Genomic DNA, 24,889 nt, shown 5'->3' with positions numbered 1-24,889 from the left:
TGCACTTTCCAGATAAGACATCTAACTAATCGGCACATGAACATGGCCACGGTACAGGTGATTTCCGCCCTGTGATGATCTTTCCTCTCTTCCAGCTTAGGGAGCAATGTCCAGATTCTCTGAGAGGGCACCGCTACCATCCGTTATATCAACAGACACGGTCAGTGTGGGGTTGTGCACCCTATGTTAGAAAGGGATTCGGCTGTGGAAGTAGGTGCAGCATTGACAATGTCTCACTTAGCAGGCTCTCTGAACATGAGGGTGGATACTTTGTCCCCCCTGACTGAAGGAGCTATACCTCAAAGTGACAGAGGAGATCTTCTCCAAATTTGGGTTTTCATTGGTGGATCTCATTGCCATGGCCCAGACCAGGAGGTGTTCTCAGCTTTGTGCCATACACTTCTCTCTGAGTGGGGAATACCTTCAGGGCTTGCCTTGTGCATATCTGTAGAACCTGCCTTTGCCAAAATCCCTGCCAAAGGTGTGAGAGGATTGTGCACAACTGATTCTGACAGCCCCAGACTGGGTGAGTGGGAACTGGTATAATAATCTGTTGGCACTGAGCATTTACCTGCCCCTTTCTCTCTTGCATAGAGATGGCCTGCTTTTGATGCACCCCAGTCCACTGATGCTGCATTAATTGAGATTTAGCAGTGACAGATTGTTTTTGTCTTCCTCATGAAGTTGCAGACATAATCTTGGCAGCCAGAACCTTCCAACTAAATCATCTCTGTAGACCATTGAACAAAGTTCATTCAGTGGTGGGAGTCAGAAGGTATCAGCCCCTTCAAATCGTGTCTTTCCAATGTCTTATGATATTCGTTGTTCCTTGTTCAGCAAGGCCAACCAGTGGCTAAAGGTAAGGGCTTTCTTGCATACCTGTCTGCTTTTGCGAGTCTGTCTGATTATCCTTCCTTGTTTTGATCACCACTTCCTTTATGTGTTCCCTTCGACTCTGTATATTGTTCCTAAGTGGGATTTGAACTTTGTTTTGACCTGATCTCCATTTGGTTTGGGTGGATGGACATTTGCCCCGTTTGAGTTCTTTCTTTCAATACAGTTCTGATGGTTACGATAACTCCTGCCCACAGCATCAGAGACCTATAGGACCTACTACTATATCCACACTTTATCCATACTTCAGTTTTCTACCTGATGAAATGAGATCTTCACACCTGCCTAACCTTCTTACCCAAGGTGGTTTCTGCATTCAATATGGCACAGACTATTATTCTTGTATGTTTCTTGCCTCCAGCATTTCCAACCAAGAAGGAGGACCAGCGCCATAGAGTGGAGCCTGATCATGTGGATTCTTATTACATTGACCGGACTTGTCAGGAAAAAGTGGATGATCTGCTTTTGGTATTCACTGGAGCTAAAAAGTCCAAGGCAATGACCAAAGACACCATTTCACGCAGGGACATCCCCTTTATCAAAATCTACTATGGCCAGGCCACAAACGACCCTCTGAAGGGAAGTTCCATTTCACTACAGCCTTCTCTCTCTCCAGAAGCTCCCCAGTTGCCGACATATCCTGGACAGCTATTGTTCTACAAATTCAGTAGGGCTGTGGATTGGAACAACAAGCCTTCAGAATACTGTGCCTTATATCATCAGTAAATGTCAGTCTGGCTAGCTCACAGTACCGCATCCAAACTCCTAAACCTCCAGAATAATAGATGATGTTGTCAACCTCAAACATGACCACCCATATTTACATGGAATTTGTGGAAACAGATCTAACCCATTCGTATATCACTTTTGCATGCCCAAGTTTTAACAAAGAGAAGAGATATTAATACATTTTCAAATGTTTATTGAAAAGATCTAATCCTTGTAATTAACCTTTTAAGTGCAGGTGTGGACCAATGGCACTACTTTCCCAGTGCAGGTGCAGTGCAGTGCATTGGCCAACACAGGGTTGGTAAATAAAGGCCCTTATGGTGCACTGCACCCAAGGGTGTCCTTTTTTTCCGCATCAGGCTGCTCAGGAAGAGCTTCCTGAGCAATCTGATATCTTTTTTTATTTTTACTGCAATGACAATCGGTGCGCATGGTGCGTTCACATCATTGCAGTAAAAGTGAAAGTAAAACGAACCGATGGGCTCATTTACCTTCACTGAGTCAATGGTTGGGGTGGTATATCAGCCCCCTGAGCACAGATTCTAACTGGAGAGCCCCCTATTTTTGTGATGAGAGCTTTCGGAATCTGCAGAAATCCAGGAAATACCTAGCACCCAGCACTGCCCACTTGTGCCGATAAAAATGTTGCCCCACTTGTGTGATTGGTTCTAGTGCTACCTACAGGAACAGATCAAACTAAGGTCAATAGAAGTCCCCACATAAGGGCTTCCATTGACTTTGTCCATTCCTGTCACAGGTACTAGGCCCAGCCACACAAGTAGGGCAAGTGGTTTTATCTGCACATTTCGGGTAATGCTGGATAGTAGGAATTTTGTGGATTCCTGTGGATTCCAGAAGTTTCCATCACAAAAATGTAAGGAAAACGCTTGATTTTATGTAGACTTTGTGGTTTGCAGGGCATTGTGGGTACAAAAACCTCATGGGATTCATCCAAGTCACCCCATCCTGGATTTTAGAAATTTACAGATTTGCTTGATTTCCCTATGTGCCGGCTGAGCTGGGGTCCAAAAGCTACCCACTTTGCAAAAAACGGCTCGGTTTTGAGTGGAATAGTGTGATGTATTTGTGTTGCGTTTTGGGCTGTTTCTTGTTGCAGGTATTAGGCCTACCCACACATGTGAGATACTATTTTTATTGGAAGACTTGGGAATGCTAGGTGGAAGGACGTTTGTGGTTCCCTTTTCCATCACAGAAATGTGGGGAAAATGGGTTTTTTAGTCAAAGTTTGAGGTTTGCAGATGATTATGGGTAGAAAGAGCCACAAACGTCACCACACTCTGGTTTCCCCAGGTGTCTAGTTTTAAAAAATGTACAGGTGGCTAAATTTCCCTATGTGCCAGCTGAGCTAGGGCCCAAAATTCACAGCTCCCCACATTGCAAAAAACAAGTCAGTTTTGAGTGTAAAAATGTGATGCAACCATGTTGTGCTCTGGGCCCTTTCCTGTCGCAGGCACTAGGCCTACCCTCGCAAGTGAGGGACCATTTTTATTGGAGGACTTAGAGGAATGCTCGTGGAAGGACATTTGTGGCTCCCTGCAGATTTTAGAACTTTCCATAACCGAAATGAAAGAAAAAAAAATTTTTTAGCCAAAGTTTGCGGTTTGCAAGGGATTCTGAGTAAAACAACCTGGTTGGAGCCACACAAGTCACACCATCTTGGATTCCCCTAGGTGTCTAGTTTTCAAAAGTGTACAGGTATGCTAGGTTTCCCTATGTGCCGGCTGACCTAGGGCCCTAAATCCACAGCTACCTACTTTGCAAACAACGGGTCCGTTTTGATTGGAAAAATGGGATGTATCCATGTTGTGCTTGGGGCTGTTTCCTGTCGCAGGCACTAGGCCTACCATCGCAAGTGAGGGACCATTTTAATCCGAAGACATGTGGAAGCATAGAATAGTAGGATAATTTCTATTACCAATTGGATGTTGCTGCATTTGTGCCTTCCAACAGTAAGCAAGTGTGTAAGAAAGAAGCCATTTTGAGAAAAACCCTCTAAAGCATATACTCACTCGTACAGAGATGTACAAATAACCATACTCCTAAATTCCATATCCTTTCCCCATTTCAGAATGACATAGGTTTCCCTGATAACCTACATATTTCACCATATGAATTGAGCTATGCTCTCTACACAATGAAAAACCACTGTTCGGTGCAGCTCAGTCAATCAATCAATCAGTACTTGTTAAGCGCAACTACTCACCTGTGAGGGTCTCAAGGCGCTGGAGGGGGGCTGCTGGTCCAGCGGGCCTCTGAAGTTCAGTCGAAGAGCCAGGTCTTGAGATCCTTCCTAAATTTGGTCAGCGATGGGGGATAGCCTGCTGTTGAAAGGCAGGGTGCTCCAGGTTTGGGCAGCGAAGTAGGAAAAGGATCTTCCTCAGGTCTTGGGGTTCCAAGGGACAGTGACAAGGGCCATTTGGGTGGTGCGGAGGTGTCTGGTGGGTATGTGAAATTAGAGCAGTGGTTCAAGTATGTTAGTCCAGCGTCATGGGCGTGTGTGAAGAGCTTGAAGGTGACTTTTGCAGGTGTGTGTGAGGAGCTTGAAGGTGACTCTTTTGTTGACTGGGAGCCAGTGGAGTTCTTGTAGGTGTTCAGAAATGTGGCTGCGGTGGGGGGATGTTGAAGTCCAATCTAACTGCAGCATTTTTAATGTTCTGTAGTTTCCTGAGGAGTTTCCCGGTGATGCCTGCGTAGAGTGTGTTGCCAAGTCTTCTGATGATGGGTATGTGGGCAACTGTCTTTCTGGCCTCAGTGGGGATCCATCTGAAGGTCTTTCGATGCAGAGGAAAAGTGTGGAAGCTTGATGAGGAGACAGCGTTGATCTGGCAGTTCATAGTGAGTGAGGAGTCCAGTATGATGCCACGGTTTTGTGCATGGTCCGTGGATGTGGGCGGCTCCTAATGTAGAGGGCCACCAGGAGTCTTCCCAAGCAGAGGTCTTGGGCCTCAGGATGAGGACTTTTGTCTTGTCTGAGTTGAGCTTGAGGCAGCTGTCTCTCATCCAGGTGGTGACGGACTTCATCCCGTCATGGATGTTGTTTCTGGCGATTGTGGGCTCGTTGGTGAGGGAGAGAATCAGCTGGGTGTTGTCAGCATAGGAGATGATGTGGAGTCCTAGTTCCTGACTATGGCAGCGAGTGGGGCCATGTACATGTTGAAGAGGGTGGGGCTCAGGGAAGAGCCCTGGGGGACTCCGCAGCCAATCTCTGTGGGTTCTGAGGGGAACGCTGGTAGTCTGACTCGCTGTGTTGTACAGGTGAGGAAAGAACGGATCTAGTCCAGGGCTTTGTCGCGGATAACGACATCATGGAGTCTCCTGCTCAGGTCAGTTGTTGGCTCTGTGTACCTCCGGTTCATGTAGACCCTATATATCCCCACAACCAAAAGGGGCTAGCAAAGGTAATGGTACATTGCTTTTGTAAATCAGCCCTCGAGACAAAAATGAACAGATTAAAATATTGTCACAAGTGACTGTTTTTTCCTACTTATTTTCAATGTTTCTTTATTTCAACACTTAGTTTCTTTAGGAAAACCTTGAGGGATCTACACATATGACCCCTTACTGAATTTGGAGTTTTGTCCACTTTTCAGAAATATATAGGTTTCTTGGATCACCCATGGTTTTCGCACTGGTTTCCACCACAAACTGGAAGTAGGTCGAAAGCACAAAAAATAGGAAAAAAGGTGCTACCTCTTTGAAAAACGCAAAAACTGTGGTAAAAAGTTAGGTTTTTTGATTCTGCTCTGCATGTTTCTGAAAGCTGGGAAGATGGTGACTTTAGCACAGAAAACCATTTGTTGATGCCATGTCTATGAAAAAAAGACACTTTTACCCAGATCAGTTTTTTCCTATTGTTCCCAAAAATCTCAACATTTATCTAGATTTTTACTATTTTCTTGGTCACCTCCAGGGGAATCCACAAACTCTGGTTACCTTTGTCATCCTTAGGATGTTGGAAAAAATGACACAAATTTGGTGTGAATACCTTATGTAAACAAAGATATGGTGGCCTAAATACGAACTACCCCAAATAGCCAAAAAAGGGCTCAGCACTGGGGGGTGGGGCAGTTGTTAAGGAGTTAAAACATGAAATGCTATTATTACACAGATGAGACACACCATTGTTATAAGCATTATTAGTCTGGTGAAAATTATGAATAATTCGACTATGTTGATTATTCTTAATATTACTCCTATCTATCACTAATACCCATATACTACTGAGAGCATGGTGGGAGTACTCTTCTGCAAGACCCAATTGGAATGATCTAACCCCATACCTCAGTGTAATGCCTCAGTGCATTAAAAATGTTTTAGTGTCGAAGCCTACATACATCTGCCTGCACAGCTATATTCCTTCTTAGAATGTGTGTCCACCTGCAAAGATGAATCGCATTTAAGGCTCTCCTCAGCATACATCATACCTCCGGTGTGAAGTGCTTCTCGACAGAATTCAAAATGGGCACTGTTGAAATAATAAAACACCGGTCTTACCTCATTCTGCACGAGATGCATACAAATATCTTTACATAGTCTGGGAAAAAGGATTTTCTCCAGTGAGCACAAAACAAAGCAAGGACATCTCATTCTTGTATATGTGTCCCTAAAAAGTAAAAGGGAAGACTACAGAGCAACAATGTCTATAATGACTGTGTGCATGGCATTTTGTTGTGTTAGTGAAACACATATTCAAACCACCATCTCAAAAATATAAGTAAAAAAGGAAAACTAAAATGGAGACGAAATACAATCCCTATAACACTATGGGGTCATTCTTGCATGCTTTGTGAACCTATGTGGCATGATTCAGTTGGTTAACATATGCTACTTAATGCCACCTCCCAGAGGAGTAATGCTTTGAGACTTATTCATAAGGTGAGGACTCTGGGGAAAGATGTATTCACCATATGAACGCTATGTACCTTCGATAGCAATATTTCTAGTGGATGCATAATTTTCCCGCAAGTTCCTGAGCACTTACCCTCTTTCCCAATGTGCTAATAGCAAGATAAATAAAAAACAATGAATGCAAATATGCCATGTGCTGTATTTGTCCCTTCAATGGCTCTCTCAGTTCTTGTTTGATGGGTTGCTAGATAATTATCAGGAACTGACATCAGTGTGCTGGTTGGTTCCTGATGTACCTTGGTGACGTCACCCAACAATGGAAATATGGCAGACGATGGTGGAACTGTAGAGCCAATGCTGGGGAAGAGTATTCCAGACCAACCGGAAGCCTGGAAGAAGTATTAATAAGGTGAAACATCTTTGGGAAGAAGGACCTAACTCCAGGTTCTATGGGGTGCATCAATTGCAGCATAGTAGTTGGCCAACACTCACTAAGTAGTTTATTTAATAGGTAATGCACTAATTTAACAATGAAACTTGATATATATTGAAAGTATCCTATTGTCACAATCCTACAGGTACATGGTAATTCCCCCAATCGTACAGTAAAAGAAATTACTAAAATTGCCAGGTACTACAAAACTGTGTTTGATATGTGCTCGTGTTATAATTGATTTCTAGTGCACGTGCCTCTGTACTCCAAAGACTTCATGCATAGATCAATCAGGGGCTGTCTGATATATGTATAGAAATTAGAGTTGTTGCTTAAACTATGACTCTGTTATAGTTTTACAAGGTTTGTGTTCCCACCCACCGGTGACACAAGTGAACTTAGTTCAAAGCATCAGCGCTGAATGTGAAAGACCGGTTATTGTAGTCCTACAGAACGTCACCAAATACATAGTTCAAGTGAAGTCATTACTTTTTGGGGTTACTAACAATCCCTGTAAAGGGATCAGGGCCACCGTGCTTTCAGTTTACCTATTTCATTCTTCACAGTATCACCCACCGAGCACAAAGAAGAACAGACAATTTTAACTAAAAGCATTTCTTTTACAGCAGGTTGAGCCTGTTTCTTAGTACATCTAAAATAATCATACAGAATATCATAATAACTGCAAAAAGGATCATTGTAAACAATGAAAATAAAATAAACATTTCTAAGATGGTTACAATGGGGAGAGGATGTGGCCTAACGGCTAGGGCGGTCGACCTCAAATCTAGGGAACTGGATTTGCGTCTCGGCAAGGACATGCAACATCCTGTGATTCTGGGCAAGTCACTTAATCTCCCTGTGCCTAACAAAAATGAATATGTCCTCATGTAACGTAACTGGTGCTCCTGTAAAGTGCTCTGATACCTGATACTTTCGAGTCAAGTTCGTGCTATATAAAACAAAAACAAAAATTCAGCTAAATGCCTAACACCCTAAAACCTACTTCTACTCACTAGCATAGGAGAGTATGTAGTAGAGTAACTTGGGGTCTAGCTTTTCATAGGGGGAAGCGGTGCACAACCTACCATGTTGGCAGCTCAGGCTATTGTTTTTGGAAGAGCTGTTGAGAAAGCATTCCTTGCAAACACGTGCTGCTGTAGTAGCCTCCCTCTGGTACTGGGTTCTTATCAGTGTCAGGTGAGATGCATCATCTTCTCTGAGAACCGGCAATAGTTAAGATTATCATGGATGATACCTTGCAGGATATTCTTGGGGGAAGGACCTCTCTACCTAAGGAGTCGAGTGGTGGTCATTAAATAATAAATATTATCAGGGATGAAAACCTCTGAATAATGTTTTCAGAAATGTGATACACAGAATAAGAACGCCAGAGAATGGATCCTAGATAAATTTGTAAGAAAATGGGGGACAAGGGGAAGTCAATTCAGACTACACTTCTTTGATGATTTATCTAAGGATGTTTCTGGATGGCTCTGGCATATTGATAGGGGAACACGTGTTCCAGACTAGGTGTTGCATCAGGTGTTATATCTAGGTTATTATCGGAATGACTTGGCACTCTCTCAATTCTACAAATGATTAGGGTGGACAACATTCACATTATTATTTCGAACATATATGGCAACGAATTGGCAGAATTCGGGAGAAGAGTTGTCCGAGAAGGAGTTGGGGGCCTGGCCGGAATGAAGTCAGACCTTAGGGACTTCACGCCAGAGTAAGAGTAATGATGGAAATATAAGTGGAAGAATGAATGGAAAATATATATTTTTTTGTAATCCTTTATTTTTCAGTTTTTCATAACAAACAGCATCAGTAATGTTAGCACTCAGTAAAGTACATGATGAGGCTTGATTAAGGCTAGATAAGTTGCCAAACATGTAGCCAAACTAGCTTACAAATGGAAAGTATATTGAGAGAAAGCACTGTTTGTTTTAATCTTTCATTGTGGTTTTTGGTAGGCTGTGAAGAGATTCATGAAGCAGGAGTGCAAGTGTCATGGAGTGAGTGGATCATGCTCTATGAGGACATGCTGGCAAGCTATGGCAGACTTCCGGAAAACAGGGGACTACCTATGGAAGAAATACAATGGAGCCATCCAGGTGGCGATGAATCAAGCTGGGACTGGCTTCAACGTGGCAAATAGGAGATTCAAGAAGCCAACCATGAACGATTTGGTGTATTTTGAGAGCTCGCCTGACTACTGTATTAAGGATCGAAATGCAGGTATTTTCTAAAAATGCGTTTATTGAAATTGTATAAAGTTAATGTTTGTGAGAATAAAGGCATACATATAGCGCCTAGTTATAAATTGTGTTTGTTTCCATACAAGAGTAAGCTATTGATCAGCGTTTTTACAGCTGCTCAAAAATGTTTAGGTTTTAATCCAAGTTTTTCTATGAAATGTAATTCTGAATTTGAGCTAATGTCAACCATACATTGCTCTAACTTGTCTAGCCTCAATTCAAAGATGATGGATGTTTTTACTTTTAGGCACTGTACTATGTTTAAAACAATAATGTAGTCTTACCTGGAGTCTTAACATACGACCTCTTTTATCATGACTGATGACAATCTTAGCCAGGGGATAAAGCCACCCCTTAATGATCTGGTTCTTCCCTATTTAAGATGATTGCCCTGCCACACTTGCTGTATACATTGCAAAATTATCCTCTGCTTCTGACGTAGCTCTGGTGGCGCAATTTGCCTGGGAAAATCCAGGCCTTTTTATGGTTAAGTCGCCCTCCTCGTATTGCCTATGGGAAAAGCAGTGGCACTCAGTCTACTGGGGATCAATAACTGGCAGAATTGGGGCTGGAGGTACCCAGCCTTCTGTCTGGAGGTGGCACGGTTAGGCCTAGGTACGATTAGGGGGCTGCTGTATGGTAGTCCCAGCCCCTCGCACATCCCTGAACTCACAAGGGTGGTTCTCTTGACCTGGCATTTGGCATTGTGGCGGACTGGTTGGGATCAGCGGGTCACTCTTGCAACTCCCCTCTGGACAGGCAGTTGGTTGGGTCACGCCTCCTTCCATCCGGGTTCGGTGGTTGGGACAAGATAGGGGTTTCTACAGTAGAAGATGTCTGAGAGGGGGCGCACCTTAAGTTCTATCAGATGTTGCAGGAAGAGTTTGGCCTGCACAGGTCTCAGTTCTTTAACTACATTGATTTGCGCCATGCCCAAGACCAGCACTGCAGCTCTCTTATGGATGTTCCCGAATCAAACCCCTTGGAATTGCAGATCTTTATAGGACCCATTGTGGCGAAGAGGACTATGCTGATTTATACATCGCCTGTAATTCATTCACATAATTCATTTCCCGGATCTATTATTTCCCCTCAGGGCCCGGTGGGAACAATGGATGTCCAGGGCCCCTGAATGATTCCGACCAGAGGGACTCTCACATTGCCCCTAGGGTGCAGGTCCTCTCCTCGAGGCTGCAACTCATCCAACTCTCAACTACTTGCACATGACCTATAAGACTTCAGTACAGCTTTGGTATGCTGGAATGCTAGAGTCGCCGGCGAGTTGGCGTTGTTCGGAGTTCCCGACTCCTTTTTATCATATGGTGTGGGAATGTCAAGTGATCGCTGGGTTTTGAGGTACGGTACCTGACACATTGGCCAAGGGATTGGGTGACCCACTGACTGTTCTGCTGGGGGCTAACAACACAATTGGGGATTGGACTCTGGTGTGGATCGGGATGACGTTGTTGAAGAGAGACATTGCTTAGTGGTGGCAGCCAGCATTAGCCAAAGGATAACCCTTGAAGAGATATTACCAATAGTATGGCATGTCATGTTTAACAATACTGATAATATTCTATGTAACCTAAGAGACAGTAGTCCATAGGATCATTCAGTTGATCAAATCTTGAGGAATCTCAGAAGCCATCGTGGGAATTCACTCAAGGAATACTCCTGGTCCGAAAGGCTTCCCAAAAGAAACTTTAAAGGATTTGCTTCCCTTGTAAGCCCTTATCTGTTATCCCAACTACTCAACATGGTAGGCTACCCAAAGAGTTATGTGGGGCAACAGTAGTGATCCCGAACCAGAGAAGGCCTTAGAGAAAAGGCTGAAAAAAGTCATTACACTGGGACCTAAATGGCTTTTAGACAGGGTGTGTTATCAGACATAGCCTTAAACGCTTACGCCCAAACCGGGACAATGCGTCTAAGTTTATTTTGGTCTAACCTCCGTTGCTGTGTAGTCCGTTCCACCTTACAGCCCTCCTGCCTGATCTTTTTCTGAAACATTCCTCCTCTTCTCTCATGACCTTAAACCTCTCTGTGATGGACCTGCGCGACCATGCTGCTGTAGACAACATTCACCTTTTCTCCCTGCTCACTACCCATCTCTCCGCTCCGAAAGTAGTCCTTGTCTGCGTATTCGGCCCAATTCTCTGTCCTCCTGATCACAGATATGTGTTAGTGAGATCAGGAGATCGGGCTACGGGGAGCGGTGTTCAGCTGGTTTAAGTCCTTCCTAGCGGGTCGCCGCCAAACGGTCTGGGCCCCTCCTTTCTCCGCTGAAATGCCGCCTTTGGAGGTCGGGGTGCCTCGGGGCTCTGTCCTGAGCCCCAACCTCTTTAATATCTATCTGGTACCCTTGGCGGAGTCCTTTGGTGCCCAGATCGTTTCCTACGCCGATGACACCCAGCTTCTCTTCACCTGCAAGAGGGGCTCGGATTTTGACAGCGTGCAGATCAGAGGCTGTCTGGGGGCGGTGTGTGAGTGGTTTGAACATCATAGCCTCAAATGCAACTCCGATAAATCGGAGCTGCTGTTCTTTGGCTGTGCCGCCAATCCCAGATGGCAGTCTTGGTGGCCTCCTGCCATGTTTCCTCCTTTGGCTGTTTCCACCAAGGCAAAGAATCTGGGAGTGCAGATCGATGAGGGTCTTACTCTTAAACCTCAGATCCTGGGTCTTGTTGGAAAGTGCTTTGGCATTTTGAAAATGCTTAGGAAATTTCTTCCTTTGCTTTCCCTGGCGCACAGAAAAGTCACTGTCCAAGCCTTGATAGGCTCCCGCCTGGATTATTCCAAAATCCTCTACCTGGGCCTGCCTGATTACTTGTTTTCGCGCATACAGGTAGTGCAGAATTCAGCTGCTAGAGCCATCTATGGCCTCCATCGTAGAACTAGTGCAAAAAAGTTATTGGAAAAATTGCATTGGCTACCTATTAAAAAACTGGTGGCTTTCAAGGCACTTACACTCGCTTTCAAGGCACTGCACGACTCTGGAGCAAAATACATTAGAAAGCGACTGGCTTTCTACATACCGGCCAGAACACTGAGGTCAGCTTCTCTGGCCTTGGCACATGTTCCTTCCATACGTCGGGCCCGGATCGGGGGTCGCTCCTTCCGTTTTCTGGCACCCAGGCTTTGGAACTCCCTGCCAGCTCAATTGAGGAAAGCCTCAAATTTGCTGACTTTTAGGAAAGAGCTGAAATCCTGGCTCTTTGTGCAATAGTCTCCTGCCCATTCTCTTGCTCACAACTTCCGCATCTGGTTTTTCTGCTAAAGCGCCGGGACACTCCTTTGGAGTAGCCGAGCGCTATATAAAACCATTAAATAACATAACATTAGTGCAAATTATTCATATTACTAAATTGTTGGCAGGTAAAATTTGATATATTCTGGAAAGCACGTCAAGGGCCCTGTCACATTCATACAATTCTCAAGAAGAAAGCGTTGAAACTGGAGATGGAGTATGTCACAACATTTGGAAAAGTAATAAAGTAGGCAGGGCAAGTGTGTTTTGGGGAACTTTTCAAACTACATTTTCCTAAGTAAAGTTTTTTCCAGTCCCTAAAGAGGAGGTAAACCAAACTTGTTAGGAGCTACTTTCACCTAAAGACTACTGGAAGTGTGTTGAAGAGCCTCGAAGCCAGCAGTGGACACTGCCTTTGCATTGACTAATAATTCAAGAGACCTAGGCCTCTGAATATCTCTTCTGAAAGCTGCACCTCAACCATGCTAAGCACTCCTGGCTGATGAGAAACATCTACGGCGTCTTCAAAAGGTGTCTAAGATGATTTTTAAGAACCAACCAGTGATACCAGTCAGAATAGAAGGTCAGCAGAAGAAACAAATATTGTGGTGGGAACAATCTGTCCTGGACTTCTACAAGCAAGCAGGAGTATGATGAACACGAAGACACAACAAATACGTAAAGTATAAGCAGCTTGAAAACATAATAGTTTTCCATTAGCTATGGTTCGCGCGCCACCAAACAATACGCGAGACTGGCGTGGCTCGTGTGGGCACAGAAGGTATAACTTACATGGCTGTACGATCCGGTTAATATTTCCACGATGAAAATTGGACTCTGCCGCACGTGTTTAGTTCTATAACTAGAACCAGGCTGGCTGTGTTTTTTCATGAAAAAACTGGGGTTGACCCTGTGTCCCTCAGAACCTGGGTAATTTATGGTTAAAAGAAAATTGGTTCTGTCGGGTAGCGAAACAACTAATTTGCAAATTCTATCTGCATTCAATATTACCTCCTCCCTCTGACAAGAATTCACAACAGGTTCTTACAATGAATGAAAAGAAAAGCCTGTATAGAACTATTTTTATCTTTATATTTTTCAAAATGCATTCAAAACAATTCATAAATGGCTGTCAATATCATAGTAAAAAGTGCAACAAGTGACACTATTTACTATTGTCACTTGTTGCACTTTTTACTGCTACTTGGAGCGTTTTAATGGGGTCCTCTCGGCCCTACAAAGCGCGGCTCCGCCGATGCCTTTTTAATATGACGTGTGGTATCGTAAAAAAGGGCTCCTGGTCAGCGTTCGGGTATACCTTAAAGTAATGTCGATACAGAGGCACCAGGACCATAGTGAATATTTGATTACTTTCATTCAGAAAATCAAACAGCGAGTCCATATATTTTCAGCGTACAGTAGCTGTAGTTTTTTCCGTAGCTTTACATTTCAGAAAATGATAGCAGGTTGCGGTAGTTTTATTATTTCAGTTGTGCCGAGTTGTTTAGGACGGATTCACACATATGGAAATAGATATATATCCCATGGTGCACTTTGTTTTGTAGCAAGACAGTGTGCTTATCGTCCGATGCACTTTACACCTACTAGTGGAATCGTATTTTGAAAACTGTATCATTAGTTCAAAGGGCAGACGCTGTTCTTTGCCCTGCTGAGGAAAAAGTCCCTCGTGTAATAAGTATGCTTGATACTTGTTGCAATAACCACATATTTAAGAGACGACTGCCCTTGACTGCATGGAGAGCCGCTCCCATAGAAATGGAGGTCTGTGTCCCCGTGCATGCTTCCAATACCGGAGGACGGAGCTGCTGCTGTTGCAAAAGGGGCTTTCGCATTCTGTGAACATGGGAAATGCATTAGTCTACGAGGGCCTATGTGCACAGGCAAACTGCCGCCATTAGACATTCCAAGGTACTGCAATGCCCAGTGTGCCCGGCATGAGCTTGCCCTTCTAGGAGCCCAATGTGAGGGGACATGGCGGATCCCCTGGCAACATGTTTGCTCTTTCTAGGTGAAGGAGGCCTTCACTCCCTTCGGAGACGCACCAGGGTGCCCGTCACGTGCACATAACATTCCAGTGCAACCACAGCTGTGCCAACAGGCTGCACGTATGAGCTCTAGCAGCAGCACGAGCCGCTGTGAAAAGGTGCACTTAAGTAGACCAGCAAGATTTTTGAATCATATTATATCTTCTGCCATGCGTCTCTGAGGACGTCCAGCAGGAGGCCCCACAAGTAGCTCAGGACTGATGTTCTATGCTGTATATATGGCCGCTGTCAAGTGCCCCAGATGACATCACCCTGCTGCTGCAAGGCCGCAGTCAGCTCCTGAGCCAGTGCTCCATGCTGCACAACATGTGTCTCCTGGCGAGTTCAGTAGCTATCGGTTCTTGCTGCTGTTCTACCCTACGCAGAACCATCCTGACCTACCCCCGATGACGAGCCCAGCAAGTGTATTTACTTGCACCCTAGCACCAAGGTGACTGAGTGAGGGCTGGAAGCTGCAGCATCATCTTGGCAGTAGGTTTCCTGCCAAGTACCTCGGTGCCCTTCCGTGTGCCCACTCCCTCTCCAGTAGCCCCCATGAGCCTGACTGCTTCACCAGTACCTTTCTGGGCCTGCCTGCTCCCTCTGCCCTGAAGACGCTTAGACTCACTAGGTCATCCTATGTCTGTCTCTCTCTCTCCTTTTTATTCCATAGGCTAATCTCACAGCTTCTACATGGTCAGGGTGTTGCAGGATGGGGTTTGAGAACATTCGACCATGTCACTGGTGCTGCATCAACAAGATCCTGCTCAAGCAACCCCACACTAGCCCCAGATGCCAGTCACCACCCACTGCTTCATTTTATCTTCGAGGGTTGTTGAGAGGATTATGCTGACACCCCTGGCATCAGAACTGTTCCTTGGATATTTTAGCCGTTTTCCTTTTCTGCCAGAGGTAAATGAAGGAAACCCTGCTTCCAAACAAACTCCCCACTCACTGACTTACCAACCAGACGTATTCTTTACATGCTTCCAGGCTTCGATTTCTTGAACTCTGTTAGAGCCGGCTGTCTCTAGTTGGCAGAGGTATACACTTCTGACCAATAGGGACACACCTTTTCTAGTCAGGGCAAGGGGATCACACCCTTCGATAACCCCTGCTCACCCCCTTGGTAGCTTGGCAGAGCAGACAGGCTTATCTCAGAGGCTGTGTGTTAAGCATTTATGACCACATACAGTAATAAAGTGAATACACTACAAATGGACACGACACCGTAGTATTATAAAAATAAGTATTTTTATATAAGGCTTAGCACAAGACCAAATAACGACAAAAATGTACACAATCTTAATAAATACTTTGGGAAGGGACAAGTGATAGTTCAAAGGTAGTTTTTTCTTTAGCACAAAAAGTCTTTAGTATCAAAGCAAATCTTCTTCTTGGCAATACAGTTCTTAGCAACAGGGTAACCCACACGGGGGCTACACGACGTCGAGGCAAAGTCAATCCAAAGGTTCGGCGTCGACCGCGAGGAGCGCTACGTCGAGCCCGGAGTCACACGGACCCCCAACAACACAGTACCTTTAGAAAAATGAAGCACACGATGATCAGCGGCGTCGAGCACCGGCGTCGCGTCTTCGGTGTCGATCAGGCCTCAGCAGGCGTGGTCGTCGATGATGCGGTTGCACAGAGTGAGCAGCGCTCACGGCGTCGAGAGGGCACACAGTTGATGCGATCAGCAGCGGTGCAGACACGAGGTCCCTTGGAGCTAGAGCCGTACTCCCACTCACTTGCGTTGCTGCTGGCGTCGGTCGGGCCCGGCGGCCGGTCGTTGAGGAAGCGGGACACTGGGGCCGTTACCCACTATGTCGAGCTGGATTCGGCGACGTCCGTCGGCGTCGAGATTGCTGGCTCTTTCAGAGGTGCTGGATTCACGATTCCAGCAAATAGCACTTTAAGCAGATGAAGTCCTTTAGCCCTGTGACTTCAGCAGGAGACTGGCACTCTTCCAGTCCTTGGAGATTTTCTTAGCAAGCGTGAGAGTACACACACAGTTCCTCTCTCCTGGTTCCTCGGCAAAAATAAAGAAGCACTGCAGGATTCCCCCCAGCAAACAGCACACTGGCAGAAGGGGTAGGCAAGTCCTCAGATCAGCAGGCCTCTTGTCCTTGGTTACAGGGTTCCTTGTCAGAAGTGATCTAAATTCTTGGTTCAGGGGTCCTTCTCTTATACCCCTTTCCGGCTTTGATCCCTTTGTCCATGCCGGGGAATTTCCCAACATCCTGGGTCTGTTGTGGGTGGAGCCAGGCAGTAGCACCTGGCCTATTCACTGAGCATGGCTGGGTCCTCAGACGCCCAGCAGGCGGTGGAGCCAGCATTGACACTGGCAGGAGCAGAGCTATCGGCCTCCTGGCAGGAGGTGGAGCCAGCATTGTATCAGGCAGGGCAGGCTATCAGCAACTACTCTCCCCCTACTCTCAACGCAAATGTCCCACTCATCCCACACTGACTCATCCAGACCTGTGGAGCCACCCAGCTCCTGTCACACACACGCAAGACCAGCAGAAACCAGAAATGGTTAGACAAGAAAATAGACACTTTCTAAAAGTGCTATTTTCAAACCCAGAGTCCAAAAACCATCCACACCAATGGATGCGTAATTAAACCCTGAGTTCAGGAATACCAAACTCGACATTGCACCATGCTCCCCGAGCCAGCTAGGATCATAGCATTAATAATCCCGGCGGCCCATTCTAATCAATGGAGAGCAGGCTACCTCGCAATAGTGAAGAACGAAGATGGCTGTAATTCACTATTAGGACATGCCAACTTGGTCAGGCGTGTCCTACCTTATACTTACAATGCACCCTGCCCGTGGGTCTACCATAGGGGTGACTAAGATGAAGTCAAGGGAAGGTTTGGTGGGCTGGCAAGTAGGTATACTTGCGCAGCCTGCGTGACAGCACTAGGCTGCACGTGGGTCTCGCAATGACCGACCCGTAGACATTCTTTTACGAGGCCGCTCCTGTGGGTGGCACAACACGTGCTGCAAGCCCACGAGCGGCATTTGTATTTACAAGCCCCGGCACTCCTGGTGCACTAGACTAGGGACTGACAGTACACCAAATAAGCTAAGAATGGATACAATCGATACATCAATTTAACATAGGGAGCACTTGCGCTATGGCACTGATCAGCAGTGGCACGGCGCCCAAAGCATATACCAGCAAAACATCGTAAAACAGTGGAGGCAAACAGAAAAAATGGAGGAGAGACTCAAGCCAATGATGTCAGGTCTAACACGTGTCCCCTCCAGCTGAAATGTGGGGAGAACTACCCTTGACCTAGGGAGTCCTCTTCACTAAGGCGGAAAAATCTGGACAGACCATCAGCATTGGCGTGATCGGTACCAGGGCGGTGTTCCACCGTAAAGTCCATCCCCTGTAGGGAAATGGACCACCTCAACAGTTTCGGATTCTCACCCCTCATCTGCATCAACCATCTGAGGGGCCTGTGGTCTGTCTGAACCCGGAAGTGAGTCCCAAACAGGTAGGGTCTTAGCTTCTTCAGCGCCCAGACCACAGCAAATGCTTCTCTCTCTATCGCACTCCACCTCGTTTCCCTGGGAAGTAACCTCCTACTGATGAAGGCTACAGGCAAGTCTCGGCCCTCTTCATTTACCTAAGCTAGAACAGCCCCCACGCCGTGCTCTGAAGCGTCCGTCTGGACAATAAATTCTTTCGAGAAGTCGGGTGCCTGGAGTATAGGTGCTGTGCACATTGCAGTTTTCAGGGTGTCGAAGGCCGTTTGACAGGCATCAGTCCAGATCACGTTTCGTGGCTGCTTCCTGGAAGTCAGCGAAGTCAAGGGGTGCACAATGTTACCGTAATCCTTGACAAACCTCCTGTAATAACCCGTGAGTCCTAAGAAGGCTCTCACCTGAGTTTGGGTTTTGGGCGGCGCCCAAGCCAGGATGGTATCAATCTTGGGTTGCAGGGGGGCAACCTTGCCGCTCCCTACTTGGTGCCCCAAGTACACCACCGAACCCTGCCCAATCTGGCACTTACTGGCTTTGATTGTGAGGCCTGCTCCGCGCAGGGCCAACAACACTTCCTGGAGGTGGCGCAAGTGTTCCTCCCAGCTGGCGCTGAACACTGCGATGTCGTCCAGGTAGGCGGCACTGAAATCCTCCAGTCCAGCCAAGACCTGGTTGACCAACCTCTGGAAGGTGGCAGGGGCATTCTTCATCCCAAAGGGCATCACCCGGAACTGGTATAGCCCATCTGGTGTGGAGAATGCGGACCTCTCCTTTGCCCCATCAGTCAAGGCGATCTGCCAGTACCCAGACGTTAGTTCAAACGTACTAAGGTACCGGGCAGCCCCCAACCGATCGATGAGCTCATCAGCTCTGGGGATGGGGTGCGCGTCATTCTTCGTGACTGAATTGAGTCCTCGGTAATCCACGCAGAACCGGAGTTCTGGTGAAGCACCAGGCGCTGCAGCCTTCGGGACCAAGACCACTGGGCTGGCCCAAGGACTGCTAGAGGACTCAATCACCCCTAACACAAACATTTTGGAGACCTCCTCCTTAATGTATGCTCTAACCTTGTCAGTCACCCTGTAAGCCTTGTGCTTCACAGGAGGGCTGTCTCCTGTGTCAACGTCATGGACACACCAATGAGTGACACCCGGAACCAAGGAAAACAGATCCGGGAATTGTCCCAACAGGTGGCGACAATCCTGTTTCTGCTCAAGGGTCAGTGTGTCAGAGAGGACCACACCATCCACTGACCCGTCTTGCTCTTTAGCACACAGGAGGTCAGGAAGAGGCTCACTCTCCTCCTCCATTCCAGCATCTGTAGCTAGGAGCATGCCCACTTCGGACCTTTCTAAGTGGGGCTTCAAACGGTTGACATGCAGGACCCGCAAGGGGTTCCTGGGAGATTTCAAGTCCACCAAGTAGGTGACATCGCTCTTCTTCTCCACAACCTTAAACGGTCCAGTCCACCTGTCCTTGAGCGCACAAGGTTCCACAGGGGACATGACCCACACTTCCTGACCAGGCTGAAGCTCTACCAGAGTGGCATTCCGGTCGTACCAACGCTTCATCTCCTCCTGGCTGGCCTCCAGATTTGCCTGAGCAAGTTCTCTGAAGCGCCGAGTCTGGTTCCGAAAGGCCAGAATGTAACTGTATACATCCTGGGGAGGTTTCCTGGGAGATTGCTCCCAACCTTCCTTGACCAGACTCAAAGGCCCTCTTACCGGGTGACCGTATAAGAGCTCAAAGGGGCTGAACCCTAGAGACTTCTGCGGCACCTCTCGGTAAGCAAACAACAGGCATGGCAAGAGGACGTCCCATTTCCGCCTCATTGGTTCTTCGAGACCCATGATCATGCCTTTCAGGGTCCGGTTGAATCTCTCAACCAGCCCATTTCCTTGAGGGTGGTAAGGAGTGGTGAACTTGTAGGTTACCCCACACTCCTTCCACAGAGACTTCATATAGTTCGAAATGAAGTTGGTGCCCCAGTCTGACACCACCTCTCTGGGGAACCCCATCCGGGAGAAAACACCCATCAGTGCCCGTCCCACCACGGGGGCCGTCACTGTTCTGAGAGGGATGGCTTCCGGGTACCGTGTGGCATGGTCCACCAAGACCAGGATGAACCTGTTGCCCAGGGCTGTCTTGGGGTCCAGGGGCCCAACAATGTCGATACCCACCCGGTCAAAGGGGGTACTGTTTTCTGGAAAAGGTTGGAGGGGAGCCTTCTGCTTCCTTCCGCTTTTCCCACTTGCCTGGCAAGTGTGACAAGTCTTGCAATGGATGTCTACATCCCTTCGCATCTGAGGCCAATAAAAATGGGTGACAAGCCTGTCATAGGTCTTGTCCTGCCCCAGATGTCCAGCTAACGGAACGTCATGAGCCAAACCCAGTAGGAAGGCTCTGAAGCGCTGGGGTACCACCAGCACACGGGCTGACCCAGGCTCAGCAGCCTTAGGCTCGCTATACAGGAGGTCGTTCTCCCAGTACACAAAATGTGACCCTGACTGATCACCTGAGGCCTGCTGCCTCATGCCCACAAGAGAAGGGCACACTTTCTGTTCCGCACAGAATTCCTCCCTGGAGGGACCACCATCCTGCTGCCAATAGGTCAGCTCGGGCAAGTCTCCCAGTTCGGCAATTTGTTCCCCTGTGGGCTCCAGGGCATCCCCCTCAGGGTCTACCTCCTCCTGGACCACGGGAACTACAGGGGACGGTTTCCCGCGCCTCCTGCCTCTTCTCTTCACAGCTGGGTCCTGGGCCGTACTTTCAGGCTCCGGGACCCCATCAACACCCTTACTCGCTGTCATCGATCGAGTGGTTGCACACACCCACTCTGGCACACCCAACATTTTCAAGTGCGCCTCTCTCTCCACCTTAGCCCAAGGGGAGTCTTCTAAATCATTGCCCAGGAGACAATCGACAGGCATGGCGGGCCTCACAGCAACCTGAAGGGTACCTGAAACTCCCCCCCATTCAAAGGAAACCTGAGCTACCTCACACTCTTTCTGGGAGTTGTCGGCAGCTATCACGGGGTAGAATGCGTGGGGAACCACCTGCTCTCTGGACACCAAGTGACACTTGACAGCTGTCACACTCGCTCCGGTGTCTCTGAGAGCTTCCACTCTATGGCCATTAATGGTCACCCACTGCCTATATTTACTAGTGTTACTAGGCAGAGGGGGTGGAGGGACCATTTGCATGTCTCCTAGCGAGACCAGGGACATCTCTGCGGGACCCCTCCCACCATGGACAACCATCTCCTCCCCTCCCAGGGCTACACTCGCCAACTGACGGGGGGTGCACTCGGCTGTGCATTCGATTTCTTCATGGGACACTGGGGATCGTAATACCGGTGTCCCACCTGCCCACAAGTGTAGCAGGTTAGGGGGCCCCTATGAACAGGTTTACCAGGCGGGGCCCCTGGCTTCTTCTCAGGGGGAGGCTGGGAACCTTTCCCTTGGTTCCCTTGGGGATTACTTTGGGGCCCTTTCTGGGACTCCTTCTGTTTACCCTTGTCTCCCCCACTCTTCTGCTGGGGACCCTGCCCACCTTTGGCTGAGTCTCCCACTGGACCCTTGTGGACCCTGGTACTGACCCAGCGGTCCGCCTCCTCAGCAAAATTTTCTAGGGTTAGATATCTTGCTATCAATCAGGTGCTGGCGCAGCTCTGGAAAACAGTTATTAGACAAGTGCTCCCAAGCAAACAAATCATAAAGAGCTTCATAACTTTCCACTTTGCTGCCCTTCACCCAACCATCCATGGCTCTGCAAAAATAAGACACATATTCGACCCACGTCGTACCAGGCAACTTCTTACATTCTCTAAAAGCTTGTCTGTACTTCTCGGGGGTTAGGCCATACCGCAACATTAAAGCATCTTTCATATGAGCATACGACATCCTCTCCGCAACAGGCATGTCTAACAGGGTATCTCTCCCCTCATTCACAAAGCGACCCCACAACCCCGCTCCCCAATTCTTCTCCGGGACCTGGTGGGCCAACAATGCTAGCTCATATGCTTTAAACCACTGACCAATATCTTCGTTCCTATGATAATCTTTTATCACATCTTTGGGAAAGTAAAACTTACTTTCTGCAGGCCCAGATGGAATGCTGCCACCAGAGGGATTCAATTCTAACTTTTTAGCTTGGATGTCCAACTCCCTCAACTTGGTATCACGCTCCAAAGCTAACTTCTCTCTTTCAAAATCTAATCTTTTGGTCTCCAAATCAGCTTCTCTTCTACCTCTTGCATTTTCTAACTCCAGCTGCCCATTTATCTTTAGCCTTGCCATTTCCATGTTGTATGCTCGCTCCTTCGCCCTTTCTTCTCGCTCTTCAGGGGAAAGACCTTTGGAGGAAACACTGCTTCCGGGAGAGGACTCAGGCCCATTCGCTGGCGCCTCCTCATCCCCACCACCACCGGATCAGTGGGATCTCTGGCTTCCAACCAGGCCTGCAATGCTTTGAGATAGGTTTCCTTAGCCTTGAGACCTTTGGTAGGAACTTTAAACTTCTTGCAAAAGGATTTCAACTCCTCCAATCTGTAGTCGTTTAACTTCGCTCTGTCGAATTCCTCCTCAACAACAACAACAGGGGTAGTGACTCCGGTGTCACTCATGGTCAAAACTGGCAGTGTTCAAAAAATCAAGTTTTAGAAAAGCGGAGAACCAAAAATAGGATCCTTCCAAATTAGATTGTGACTGCGTTATGGTCTGCTTTCACTACGTAGCGTACACTAATCACTGCACATGAGTCATAAATGCAAGGTCCAAATCCTCACCGCTGCATCCAATGTTACAGCCGGCTGTCTCTAGTTGGCAGAGGTATACACTTCTGACAAATAGGGACACACCTTTTCTAGTCAGGGCAAGGGGATCACACCCTTCGATAACCCCTGCTCACCCCCTTGGTAGCTTGGCAGAGCAGACAGGCTTATCTCAGAGGCTGTGTGTTAAGCATTTATGACCACATACAGTAATAAAGTGAATACACTACAAATGGACACGACACCGTAGTATTATAAAAATAAGTATTTTTATATAAGGCTTAGCACAAGACCAAATAACGACAAAAATGTACACAATCTTAATAAATACTTTGGGAAGGGACAAGTGATAGTTCAAAGGTAGTTTCTTCTTTAGCACAAAAAGTCTTTAGTATCAAAGCAAATCTTCTTCTTGGCAATACAGTTCTTAGCAACAGGGTAACCAACACGGGGGCTACACGACGTCGAGGCAAAGTCAATCCAAAGGTTCGGCGTCGACCGCGAGGAGCGCTACGTCGAGCCCGGAGTCACACGGACCCCCAACAACACAGTACCTTTAGAAAAATGAAGCACACGATGATCAGCGGCGTCGAGCACCGGCGTCGCGTCTTCGGTGTCGATCAGGCCTCAGCAGGCGTCGTCGATGATGCGGTTGCACAGAGTGAGCAGCGCTCACGGCGTCGAGAGGGCACACAGTTGATGCGATCAGCAGTGGTGCAGACACGAGGTCCCTTGGAGCTAGAGCCGCACTCCCACTCACTGGCGTTGCTGCTGGCGTCGGTCGGGCCCGGCGGCCGGTCGTCGAGGAAGCGGGACACTGGGGCCGTTACCCACTATGTCGAGCTGGATTCGGCGACGTTCATCGGCGTCGAGATTGCTGGCTCTTTCAGAGGTGCTGGATTCACGATTCCAGCAAATAGCACTTTAAGCAGATGAAGTCCTTTAGCCCTGTGACTTCAGCAGGAGACTGGCACTCTTCCAGTCCTTGGAGATTTTCTTAGCAAGCGTGAGAGTACACACACAGTTCCTCTCTCCTGGTTCCTCGGCAAAAATAAAGAAGCACTGCAGGATTCCCCCCAGCAAACAGCACACTGGCAGAAGGGGTAGGCAAGTCCTCAGATCAGCAGGCCTCTTGTCCTTGGTTACAGGGTTCCTTGTCAGAAGTGATCTAAATTCTTGGTTCAGGGGTCCTTCTCTTATACACCTTTCCGGCTTTGATCCCTTTGTCCATGCCGGGGAATTTCCCAACATCCTGGGTCTGTTGTGGGTGGAGCCAGGCAGTAGCACCTGGCCTATTCACTGAGCAGGGCTGGGTCCTCACATGACCAGCAGGCGGTGGAGCCAGCATTGACACTGGCAGGAGCAGAGCTATCGGCCTCCTGGCAGGAGGTGGAGCCAGCATTGTATCAGGCAGGGCAGGCTATCAGCAACTACTCTCCCCCTACTCTCAACGCAAATGTCCCACTCATCCCACACTGACTCATCCAGACCTGTGGAGCCACCCAGCTCCTGTCACACACACGCAAGACCAGCAGAAACCAGAAATGGTTAGACAAGAAAATAGACACTTTCTAAAAGTGCTATTTTCAAACCCAGAGTCCAAAAACCATCCACACCAACGGATGCGTAATTAAACCCTGAGTTCAGGGATACCAAACTCGACATTGCACCATGCTCCCCGAGCCAGCTAGGATCATAGCATTAATAATCCCGGCGGCCCATTCTAATCAATGGAGAGCAGGCTACCTCGCAATAGTGAAGAACGAAGATGGCTGTAATTCACTATTAGGACATGCCAACTTGGTCAGGCGTGTCCTACCTTATACTTGCAATGCACCCTGCCCGTGGGTCTACCATAGGGGTGACTAACATGAAGTCAAGGGAAGGTTTGGTGGGCTGGCAAGTAGGTATACTTGCGCAGCCTGCGTGACAGCACTAGGCTGCACGTGGGTCTCGCAATGACCGACCCGTAGACATTCTTTTACGAGGCCGCTCCTGTGGGTGGCACAACACGTGCTGCAAGCCCACGAGCGGCATTTGTATTTACAAGCCCCGGCACTCCTGGTGCACTAGACTAGGGACTGACAGTAAACCAAATAAGCCAAACATGAATACAATCGATACATCAATTTAACATA

General features: G+C 47.6%; 1 protein-coding gene across 1 annotated transcript in view; it reads left to right on the top strand.

Annotated features, from left to right (window-relative positions):
- WNT2 (Wnt family member 2) overlaps window positions 1–24,889 on the top strand; it is a 481,175-nt gene that overhangs the window by 414,851 nt on the left and 41,435 nt on the right. The window contains exon 3 of the mRNA XM_086938254.1: window positions 8,908–9,172. Within this exon, the coding sequence (XP_086794380.1) occupies window positions 8,908–9,172 (265 nt within the window). The remainder of the gene's footprint in view (window positions 1–8,907; window positions 9,173–24,889) is intronic.

This window comes from Lissotriton vulgaris, chromosome 1_1 (genome assembly GCF_964263255.1).
Source record: "Lissotriton vulgaris chromosome 1_1, aLisVul1.2, whole genome shotgun sequence".
NCBI classification, from domain to species: Eukaryota; Metazoa; Chordata; class Amphibia; order Caudata; family Salamandridae; genus Lissotriton; species Lissotriton vulgaris.
Note: the sequence above shows the minus strand (reverse complement) of the source record. Positions and strands in the feature narration are given on the sequence as shown.